General features: G+C 45.0%; 1 protein-coding gene across 2 annotated transcripts in view; it reads right to left on the bottom strand.

The window, feature by feature from the left end:
* Window positions 1-11,519, bottom strand: part of MALT1 (MALT1 paracaspase) — a 45,487-nt gene extending 33,968 nt beyond the window's left edge. For both annotated transcript variants that reach the window (XM_045187909.2, XM_053912918.1), the window contains exons 1-2: window positions 11,064-11,519; window positions 2,998-3,164 (exon numbers count right to left, since the gene is read on the bottom strand). In XM_045187909.2, the coding sequence (XP_045043844.2) occupies window positions 2,998-3,164; window positions 11,064-11,338 (442 nt within the window). In that variant the 5' untranslated portion in view covers window positions 11,339-11,519. The remainder of the gene's footprint in view (window positions 1-2,997; window positions 3,165-11,063) is intronic.
* Window positions 11,520-12,248: the final 729 nt, after the last annotated feature.

The raw sequence follows: 12,248 nt of genomic DNA, 5'->3' as shown, positions 1-12,248 counted from the left end.
TGATCATACAGGCTTGTCTGCCTTACTAGACGGAACTTTCAGCAGGCAGGGACTATACCTTCAGTTATCTCTGATTTCATCGTACACAATGCCTGGCAGAGTAAAGGTACGGGAGTACAATAAATGTTTATTGAATGAATGAGCAAAATCGCAAATTAAGTTGATTCTATCAGAGCTTCCATTTTTTAAAAACAATGTTATTTATTTTTTAGAGAGGGGAAGTGAGGGAGAAAGAGAGGGGGAGAAACATCAGTCTGTGGTTGCCTCTTACACTCCCCCTACTGGGGACCTGGCCTGCAACCCAGGCACGTGCCCTGACTAGGTATTGAACTGGCAACACTTTGACTCACAGGCTGGCACGCAATCCACTGAGCCACACCAGCCAAGGTTCAGAGCTTCCATTCTTAATATAAGCATAACAGTTTTTCTTATTAATATCCTTATTAAAGTATTATAACTCTTCTCTATAATTCTTACATTTCTTTGTTTTAATATCTGTAAATCCAGTGTTTTAGATGATCCACATAAGATGCAGGTAGAAACCTAACTGTAAATTATTTCTCCCTAAAATTACCGAGCTTTGCCAGTTCCCCAAATATTTCCTCGTACATCAATAATTAACATACAAGGAACAACTGATTCCGAATGGCCTGGGCTAACACGACATCCAACTGCACAGGAACAGGGCACATGTGGTGATGTAGAGACTGTGTCCCTTGTCCTGTTCTCACCTCGAATGTGCAAAAGCCCCAGGGAGTAGGTCACCTCCAAATATCAGAACGATCTGCATAGGAGAACAGGGACAATCAAGTGCTAATCCCACTATTTGGGGAAAAACACAAACAGCAAAAATAAATTTAAAAAATTACTGATGTTTATTATAGTATGGTACTGCTCATGGCTGGCTTGTCAAAAATCAAAATATATTGTTAAAAACTTCAGGCTACACATAAATAAACAAGTGCCCCAATTCCAATCAAGCCCAGTGTCGTGCATGGGGACCTTTGGAAAACTGGAAACTCAGGCCAGCGCTCACCCCCCAGCCGTGAGACGTGAGGCCTCTCGAGTGGTCCAGCTGCAGTCCAGCACAGCGCTGTTTCACGTACCCCCTTAGCTCCGCCAGGCAGAGCGCGCTGACTCTCAGTTTACAGACCTGACGACCAGTGGTCAGAGTAATTCAGTCTAATTATTGAAGAAGAAGAAGAACATGTAAAATTATATCTACTTCCCAGAGAGGTTCCTAGATTGTCAGAGGCCCTGGTACTCCATCAAGTATGAGAACTTCGTAGCTAACAGAGTACCCCAGATTGGAAGATTTTAATCATCACAACCGCTGGGTACTATTCCAGGCACTGGGGAATATAAAAACGAATAAAGATCACCTTAAGGAAAAGTTTACTGGTTTTATGTAGATGGGGCTCTGCGTGAGCAGCCAGTGGTTCCTGCCTCATCCCTCTTCGTATGAGAAGGCAGTGAGAAACTTATACATCAAGCATCTATAAAATGCGTAACACAAAGGAGGCGTTTATAGGAGGCCTATTTTATCATCTACATTAGGCCTTGTAAAGTAGAAGGTAATCTAAAGTCCAAGATTCCTGACCATAATCCAGGGTCCTTTCCATTTGTAGTAGACTTTTTAGTTACTGCCCCAGGGTCTGTGACCCCCTTTCTCCTTCCAGCAGACCCACTTTTGCTCGGTGGTCCATGTGTACATTCTGTTTGGTGTGGTTTCTAGAAAGCTGACTCAACCCAACTCTACTCCTGGCTCTAGGCCAGGCAAACCAGCACATTCCATCCCCCGGCCATGGTGACGGGTGTAGGACAGGCACGAAGGGACAAAATTAGTTAATTAGAGTGAATCTCATGATTTTTGCCGGGACCAGGATGAATGCAAGAACAAGCAGTGGAGACCTTGTGCCTATGCCAGTCTTAGGCGGAAGCCAGTGGCAAGAAGGAAGAGCAAAGATGTAAATAAACCAATGCCTTGGAATCAGGGCTGCTCCCTGCCTCCTTTCCTAAAGCCCAACCTGCTTCAAGGCTTTTCAGCTAGAAGGACCAACACACTCCCTTCATCATGCCAATCTGAGCTGGGGTTTCTGGTCCACGTCACTGATGGCACCCCCAATCCCAGAACTGACAAAGTCAAAAATGAGATCTGAATGATGATTGTATGTTTGTCTTGTTAACTTGAAAATAGTTTCACAAACAAGTTTGCTGAGTAGTAGAAATTACATGCACCACAGGCACGTGAAGCAGAGAGCGTCGCGCACTCAGTCTTTGGCCTCCTGGCTCCTGATGGGGCCTGTAATGGTGACCTGGACACCTGGGAAAGGAGGTCTGTGGTGCCAGGGCCGTCAGCTGACTGAGTTACCTCGGTCCCTCCTGCCCGACACTACGGCCGCTGACCAGCTCTATCTGTTCCTATTCCTCACATCGCACTTTGGAAGTGAGAGACCTCGATCAACATTCAGGAAAAAAAAAATCGTATGATAGAGTCAATCAGCATTTCAAAAGCATCGTGTTAGCCAAAAACTTTAAACCATAAATACTTGTAGTACCTGCTTTACCTCATTCATGTATATACATATAAAGAAATATGTGTGTATGTATTTTTTTTTGCCTATAGTATTTCAACAGAAATCTTACCCCTAAATACTTTAGCATGTATTTCCTTGGAATAAAGACAGTTTTCCACAGAAGTACAATACCTTATCATACAATTCCCTCATATCTAATAAGCAGGTTATATTTAAATTGTTCTACTTGACCCAAAATGTCTTGAATAGCTGGTTTCTTAAACAAACCGCAAGCCATTGATGTTTATGCATTGCATTTGGTTTTTGTATGTTCTTTATATGTGTCAACCTTAGGAAAAATTGAGGCTCCGTACATTTACCTTTCCCAAGAATATTTAACACAATTCATCTGGTCAAATAAGCTAGTTTCGTCCAGTCTGTCTCCATGACCTGTGGAGAACACACCTGCGGAAACGCCTACCTGGGGGGCTGAGGAGCTGAAGAACGCCAGTGTGCTCCAGGGCCTGTAGGAAGTCACTCAGCTCCGTGACGGTGCAGCCCTTCTCACCCAGGAGCTTCAGCAGACACAGGCTCGGGCTCCCTTCGGGCTCCAAGACCTTAAGAGAACACTGCTCCAAGTCCAGGCAACTGAAAGCAACAGATTTAATTCAAGTCAACCGTTTTCTTCACTATAATATGCCCACTCTATGGTTGGCACCGGCGGTATTGCAGGAAATAAATCGCAAGGTGTTGAGTGCTGAAAAGCTCTTTATGTTACGAATGCCACTGTTCCTTCCTCCCTCTGCCACTGTAGGGGACCCTCTGTATTCCCACATCCAGCTGGGCTCCTGTGAGAATGGGAGAACTCTGGAAACTTGATGTGAGAGAAATCTGGCCTTCCTTTTGATCAAAATTTTTACCTTTATCTCGGGAATAGGAAAACGAGATACATTTCTCTACTCTTTCTTGTACTTATATAAAATATATGATGACCCAACGAGGCATACATCTTTGAGGCATATTGAGAAATGAAAAAATTAATAGACAGTATTTCGAATTAACCAAGTACTGTGTCTGTGTGTTTGCATGTGAAAAAAGTAAGCTACAAAACAGTGTATGTTCTGTATGATACTGTTTTTTTTTAGCAAGAGGACGTGTTTGTTCTTACCTGCGCAGAGTAAAGCTGAAACCAGTAGTAGTAGCTGCCCTGGAGACGGGACGTGAGCAGAGGTCATGGCTGCATAGCTCACCCTTCACTACAAAGCTTCTGCACTATTGAATTTCTACTATGTGCACTCATTTTCTCAGCAGTTAAAGAAAAAGACAATTCAAAGGACTCGTCAGTGCTCAGAAGCACCCTCCTATGGGGCAGGCACGCTGTGGTCTGTGGACTCAACCTGCCCAGTCACCTGATTCTGTAAACAGATTGCCCGGGACACAGCTACACTCACTAATTTCCACGTTTACAGATGCATATGGCTGCTTTTCCATTACGATGACAGAAGTGAGCCGTTTGTCTGCAAAGCTGGAAATACTCACTATTTGGTTCTTCACAGAAAAGTCTGCTATCCCCTGCTCTAAGGAATCTATACGTTCTTTCTCGCTGTCCTTTTGTTAAAACTATTCTTTTTTCATATTAGTATTTAACATACATATACAATGTCCTTTTCAATGTTACTGTGTTCAGTGGGGTGTACAGGGTTAGAAAGACAGGTTAAGATCAGACTGTAGGGCGCCATGAATTATGCGACAAGGACTATAGATTTCAATCATTTCACAGGAAGGGCAAACACAAGTATCAAACACTCAAGAGAAGAAAAAAAATTGAGAAAAATCAAACAATCAAAACCAAAACAAAAAAAGCCTTTTCAAGGAGACATAACCAACAACAAAGGCAACAAAATCTTTAGGTAGTCTCTGTGATATACTGTTGAATTTGCAACTCTAACCCTTTGCAGGCACCCCTTCCTTTCTGCCAATTTGAACTACAGACCAATAATATAAACCCTTGCTTCTCGCGGACAGCACCAGTCCATCAATCACACATTTGACACAGTTTCCTAATGGTATTTATCTCATATACCACAGGTGTGCAAACTTTTCCTTAAAGTGTCAGAGAGTAAATATTTTAGGCTTTATGGGCCATAGAGTCTCTATCACACATTCCTCTTTCTTGTTTGTTTTGTTTAACAATTTTTAAAATATAAAAACCATTGTTAGCTCATTAGCTGTACAAAACCAGGCAGTGGCCTGAATTTGTCCCACGGGCCACTGTTTGCAGCTCCCTGATCTGTATGTTTAATTCGACATTATTTTGCTTTAAAACCATAAGCTTTTCTTTCATAAAGATGTCTTAACTAAAGTACTCCTTAAAACAGAAACCCTACCTCGTATATATATAAAATATATATTTAATCTTTCAATACCAAAAATCTGTCTTACCCGTATTAATTATTCGAAACTGAATGCTATGGAGTGAATTTCAATCACAACTGAAAAGCTTGGAAGCCTGAATAGGGGAAGGGATCAAACATAATTGTATCACTGCCATGGCAGAGTTAAGATCAGCAAGCTTTCACATGACTTGAAATATGCTCAATCCACATCCATTTTGATCAATTTTATTGAAAGGCTACCATAGCATTTATATCAAGGTCACGCAAGACTTGTAATTCTGTGATGAAGTTAGTTATCTCATAAAAAACATACCCAGCCAAAATAATTTCAATAGTAGTATCATGTATCTCATAGGATTGTTAGAATTAAATTATATAGTCCATGTACAAGAACTTGGCACAGTGCTTGGCAAATAATAAGCACTCAATAAAAGCTCTTTTTATGCAATAAAAGCAAGGGAATATCAAAAGAATATTAAGGTCAATTTCTTAATCATGTTTATCTCTGAAACTGTTTTAGTTTTACCTTAAAAGCGTTTTGAGTAGCTACTATTTTGTAACCGGATACTGTCCTTCAAGGCCTCCCATCACCCTGTTAACTAGGTCTTCCTCTCTAAGTGTCCTTGTTACGTTGACATGTTCAAGCTCTTGTTAAATGTGAATCTGCATGACAGACGGACCACCTGTCCCCAAAGTCTGCAGTGCAGACCAGTGGCGGCACAGTCTGAAGTCCACAGTGGGATGGTGAAAATCAGGACAAGACTGCCTTTTACTCAGAGATCGTCTTTCCTATATTTCTGAGTGTTGGAGCGCCTTTTCTTTTATGAAATAATGGTGAATACAACAGCAGCAAAAACAAAAGCTGAAGAAGCCCGTCGATCCTTTATTTTGTAAAAATTTGTATCACTAGTCCTCGTAATGGCCAGGTCGAGGAACCAGTACTAGAGACAACATAAGGGTTATAAACTTTTCCAATAATGAGAATGTGAGATTGATGAAAACAAAGATGCTGTATACTAAATATAGTTTTTATGATTGAGAAAGGTTATCTGGGTCTGATCCATGAAATTAAGAAGCCATCTTGTCAAATGCCACCAAGTCAGGCTTGAATTAACGTTTATACTGATACAGAGAAAATGAAAAAGTCTTTTTTCTTCTCCCTAAAACAAGTAAGTATCAAATTGACAATGTCTCTTCCAAAACAAGAGGCACAGGAGAAAAACAAATTTCTCTGTCTGCTTTCCTTTTACGAATTTTCCACATGAGCACTGGCTCTCAGCTAAGATGATGCTTACATGTACCTGACTTCTATTTCTTTTTTAGTTACATTCCTGTAAGACTGTGCTTTGAAGTGGTTTCTACCAGCCCTAATTTGGAATTTCTGGTTTGAATGAAAAGACTCTTACTGAACAAAAAGACACTTACTGATACATTAAAAAAAATGTATCTCTACTTAACCTTTATGTTTAAAAGTATATAATCAAAGAAAACATCTTATTCACCCTTTAGGGTAGAAACTATGGCACTGTTCGTAGGCTCTTTTGCTTCTCTTTTTCCTTAAGTCAACAAGGATTTACTAATCACATAAAACAGGCCAGTCTTTTTCCCTGGGCTTTGAGGATATATCGGCGAGCAGCAAACAAAACAAAATTCCCTCTCCTACTGAATTTTCCTATAGGAGGAAGACACGCACACGTACACAGATTTCTCTCTCTCTATATATGTCCATCCACCTGATTGTCACTGATACTGTGGAGCAAAACAAAGCAAAGCAGAGGGATAGGCAAAGTTGGAGCAGAGGGCAGATGTAGGGGGTAATTTTAAATAATGTGAACAGAATTCATTGAGACAGGTGACTTTTAAATTGACGTGAGAGAACACAGAAGGAGGGAGAGAGAGAAACACCGACTTATTGTTCTACTTATTTATGCATTCACTGGTGGTTTCTTATAAGTGCCTGACTGGGGATCGAACTTGAAACCTTGGTGGATGGGAACAATGCTCTAACCAACTGAGCTACCTGGCCAGGGCCGAGAGGGTGACTTTTAAGCAAACATGTGAAGGGGTTAAGGAGCAAATCACGAGGTCCATCTGTGCAGACCAACTCAAGCTGAGTAAATAGCAGCACAAAGATATATAGTTTTCACAGAGAAGCCAAAAGCAGGTTTGAACAAGAGTAGAGAAGGGGAGGGAGACATACGGGATATCAGGTCCAAGAGTTACTGTTAGCTAAATGGTGTTTCTACCCTGCGCTGTGAGCAGAGGAAGGTGAAGATGTAATGTCTTAAAAGAATCATTCTTATGAATGTATTAAGAACAGACTGGGGGTGGGACAAAGCAGGAGAAGCTGGGCAGCTACTGGGATAATCCAGGTGAGAGAGAACGGTGGCCTGCCCTAGTGTTGTAGCCACCGAGGCTGGATTCTGGATCCACACAGAAGAGACAGCAGACAAGGTGTGGGAGAAAGTGGAAGTGGTGTGTAAAAGCGGAGTCAGGAAAGACTCAGAAGTTTTGGGCCCCAGCAACTGGAGGGATGCAGTTGCCACTGACTGAGATGCAAAAGCTGCACGAGAAAGAGGCTTCTGTTAAATTTTGGACATGTTATGCTTAAGATATCTATTAGTCAATCCAGAGGAGATGGCAGATAGTCTTCTACACATCCGAATGGGGACTTCAAAACAAAGATGTGCATTTAAGACATGAATTGAGAGTAATCAACCAAAACATACATGAAGTCAGGACAGGAAAGGATAACACCAAGAAGGGGACTGGTGAAGTGTGGGTGAAGAGATGCAAAGCCTGAGCCCTAAGGCACTCCACGGTTCAGGGCCCTGCAGAGACAGAGGAAGGGATGGAGACAGGAGGAGAGCTTTCCTTCCAGCCTTTCACACCTGTCCTCCTTCCTATCACAAACTCCCTGAGGGCAGATTTCTGCACCCGACACACAGCAGGTGCGCAGTCACTGACTGCTTTCCCTGATCCGTGTTCTAAGCTTCCTCCTTCAGGGATTTTAGCTGGCAAATCAGCGCCTCCGGAAAGCGCTGTCTGTGGTCTCTGCGGCTCGAGTGGTCTACGGAACGACCCTCAGAACTCAGGCCCATCTGCACGGGCAGCAAAGAGTGTTCAGTATCAGCTCAGCCTGGACTGCGATTAGGCCTGAGTCTGTATTTAGGGCGTCTCCCTACGGACATGGTTGTGGGCAAGTAAACTACTAAAGGCAAGGATTTCTTCTGAGTCATCAGGAACCATCTGAAAACATTTACAATTATTATTTTTAATTCCTGATGGACAGTTCAGAACCGAGGCTTGTGTTTATTTATTCTCATCTAATTTGAGGAAGGAGAGAGAGTCAGAAACAAGTGAGAAGAACCATAATAGACAACCTTCTGAGGCTTTAGAGCCATGAATCCAGAGACTCGGAGAAAAGCACTTCCCGTTTTCCTGGGAACTGTTACCCACTGGACTCTCACACAATTCCCAGGTTTGCCTCTGGAGAAAAATACCTCTAGGGCCCTGTACTGTTACAGCTGCTCTTCTGCCATTGGTATGAAATGACTTTAAAATAACTCTTCTTTTTGGTCTTAAATAGAGTACACATCCCCAGCTTACCTTGCCCCCCCTCAGTTGTCACTCTGTAGCCCCCAAGTTCCCAGCGCTCACCTTTTGTTCCATCAGTTTAATTCTGATTTCAATAGGTAGATGAGCTTAATGTTCTTCAATTCTCCGGCCTTCAGGATGCCCTGCCACCCCTCACAACTAGCCTACTATGCACTAACCTTCAGCATCTTGGAAGACTGGTGAAACTTCAGCTCTTGTCAGACTTCCCACCCTGAAACCCCCAGATTCCACATATGCATGTCCTCGTTGCCTGTCACCTCTTCCTGGCAACTGCCCTTGTCTCTACAGTGTCTTCACCAGACAGCAGAGAAAGCTAACACCATTCTGTAGCCTTTGACAAAATCTGAATGAAGGCTTAGGAAGGAAAACTGAACACCTGATGTCAGGTATCCATTGCTTTTAGATCCCACCAACCATGCTTCTGCAGTGGCAGAGCCGTACTTTCTTCTCTCTGCTTCATCATCAAATAGGAGCCCTCTTCAGGAAAGCCCAAAGCCTAACGAGAGGACCAGATAATATTACAGATTAACCAATCACAGACCTGGTGATCTGAACCCCACGGAAGTCTGGAAGTTCAGAAATCTATGGACCTGGAATAATAGTATTTTGGATTTTCTTTGCATAGCAGGGAAAAAAAAATTATGCTATTCGTCTGCTCAGTTTCGTGAGCTTATCACTTCTTGATTCCATTCTCATATTGTGACTCCTCTGTATGGCCAAATCATCCCCAATCACCACGATTCTGGTTTAACCCAAACTCTCTGAAACTCAAGGCTGTTGTGAGGGGTAAAGTAGATAATGCATATAAACACTTAGTACATTGGTTATGTACTAAGTGGTTAATAAAATGATAAAAATTTGTCATTATTTTTCACAACCAACATAGCATTTTATATGTTATTTGTGAATGTTCCAGAATGACAGTCTATTACTAAGCCTTCAATGAATAGGAGCTAAATACTCATCATCTTTTTATCTTCTGGAACTTCTAGCAAATAACAGGCACTCAGTAAATGTAATTTTGAATGAATATCTCTCCTCTTAATTCTAAAGTATTTGGAGTGTCTGAGATAGGTTCTACACATGATACATAGAATCTTAGGTAATAATTCCTGTTCTCAAGGAGTTTATAAAGAAGTACATAAACAATGCGCAGTATAAGACAAAGTTCAGTGATAGGAGAAGTTAAAAAGAACTGCAGAGAGAGATCCGAATCTTAACAACGGCAAAGAACAGGGGTTCTACGTGTGGTCTGGGAACCCCTCGTGCAGGTCTGGCGATCCACAAGGTCACCGCGACTTTTCAAAATAACACTAAGATGTTATTTATCTTTTTCATTCACCCTCTCCAGGAGCATTCATCGGAGTACCTGGTGTTACATGGTCTGCGATATAATGCAACAGACCGAATGCAGAAGCACATAAACGGAGCCAGCTCTCTGCAATGGAGCCAAGACACAAAATGGGAAACAATGCCACTTTTCTAATAATGGTCTTTGTTTTGGAAAAGTTTGTTTTTCTACAAAAACATGTTATTTCTGTTAACGTGCAATGGGTTATTCTTTTAAAGTATGTTAATACTTCAAATTTTTCTTAGTTTTTATTTCTAACATGGCAAGAATTAGTATGTGTTGTATGTATGTGATATACAGAACCCATGCAAAAAACTCTCTGGGTCCTCAATAATTCTTAAAGAGTTTCTCAGGGGCGTCCAACCTGCAGCCCAACACAGAATCGTAAATTTACTTAAAACAATATGAGGGTTTTTTTGTGTGATTACGTGTGGCAATATATTTGATGTGTGGCCCAAGACAACTCTTCTTCTTCCAGTGTCGCCCAGGGACGCCACAAGGTTGGACACCCATGGAGGGAATCCTGAGACCAAAAGTTCAAGAACCACCAGCACAGCGGTTCCAAGCCTGGTGACAGGAAAAGTGTCACTTAGAGTTTAATGTTCATAGTGAGGTCAAGAAACCAACTTAGTGGGCTGGTTTGATGAAGATGGTGAGTTTAGCTTCAGTCTTTCCACCATCCTTCTCTCCCCACATAAGCAGCTTCATCATGAACTCCTGCACCCCAAACCTTTCCCTCTCGTTATCTCTTTACCTGCACTTCTTCCTAACCTTCCTAGGTCTCCCGGGCCTGTGTCCATATATATATATATATGCCGTTGGTGTGCACTTTGCCCTATGATAATAGTTTCCAGAGAGCCTTCCTGCTCTCAATATCCTCCCCGGTCAACCTCCACTTCTCTTTCTCAGCCCCAGGGGAGGAGCGGAGGGAAAGGGTGTCAACACCGGGGCCCAATCTCGAACCTCTCGCACGCCCAGCACTTCCCTGGGTTAAAGCTCTCTCTGCAAGGTTACCGAAGTGCTTCCCGCGTTCTTTCCTCGGCGCTCCTTCCACACCTGCGGCCCCTGAACGTCCCGTGTGGCCACGGCGCGCTCCAGCACCAACCTCAGTCCTCCCACTTCAGTGCCCACCGCCCAAGTCCTCCTCCACGTGACCCCGCCCCTGCGCCCCGGGCGCCTCACCTTAGCCGGAGGCGCCCCCGACTCCCCGCAACTTCGGCCAGCCTCCTCCAGCCCCGGCCCTCCGGCGCTCGGTCCAAGCTCCCGCTGAGCCTCCGCAGCAGCGGCTCCGGAAGACGGTTGATGGTCGCGCTGCCCGGAGCGGGGAGCGGCAGGCCCGAAGGTGCGACCAGGGGCAGCTGCGAGGCCGGGGGCGACAGGGCCTGCTGCGGCTCCCCGCACTGCGGCATCTCCCGTGCAGGCGACCCCGCGACTGCCGCTGCTCCCGCCGGCCGCATCGCCGGCGTGGGCCCCAGCGCACCTTCCGCTTGTCCCCTCGTTCGCTCCGGCGCTGCGGAGGCAGGGGCTGAAGGACAAACCCGGCGGCGCTGCACCGCACACGGAGGAAGAGGCTCTGCTCCCCGCCCCGCCGAGACAGGTTTGCTACCGGGAGCGGGGTGGACCGGCCGCGCCAGCCGCGACGAGGAGGCGGAGCTTGGGCGGGGGCGGGGCCGCCCACTGCGCGCGCCTGCGCGGGGCCGCGCGCCTGCCCCGCCCTCGGTACGAACTCCGCCTGCGGAGGCGCGCGCTTCAAACCCGGGGAGGTGGAGTCCTGGTTCGGCAGGAAGGATCGGGTGGTTGCCGCTGGAGGAAGAAGCGGTGGAGGAACTACGCCCGGGCGGCTCCTCCACGGCGAGGAAGCGTGCGACGTCGGGGCTTCCCGACACCGTGGGAGGCGGATTGCCCCATGCCAAGGAAGGGAGCGCTCGGGCTCTCGGTCGCCGGCCCCGACCCTGGCCCCTCGCTTTGGCGCCGCGCTCCGCCGACTCACGGACTTGCGTGTGCCGGGGGGCGTCACCGCACCCGCATTGGGCAACCTCAGCGGCGGCTTCCCTGTTTCAGGGATTGACGTGTGTGGCATTGTTAAGGGAAGTGGTGCTAGACTCCGGACACTTAATGGAAATTGTCCGAAATCTGTGCCTAGACATAAAAAACGAAACGAAACAAAACAAAACTGGGCTGTGGCGTATTTTAAACACCTTGAAATTTATTTATTTAGTTAGTTTTTAGCAGGAATTGCCTGGTTTCCTCCCAAGTCAGATTGCCACCCACAATCTTCATAAATCAAAGCAGGCAACCTTATAGAGATTGCCCTCCCCTGGAAGGGTGCAGGGTAGATGAGATAAGCGCTGACTGCACTAAGCTCGC

Source organism: Desmodus rotundus, chromosome 10 (genome assembly GCF_022682495.2).
Source record: "Desmodus rotundus isolate HL8 chromosome 10, HLdesRot8A.1, whole genome shotgun sequence".
NCBI classification, from domain to species: domain Eukaryota; kingdom Metazoa; phylum Chordata; class Mammalia; order Chiroptera; family Phyllostomidae; genus Desmodus; species Desmodus rotundus.
Note: the sequence above shows the minus strand (reverse complement) of the source record. Positions and strands in the feature narration are given on the sequence as shown.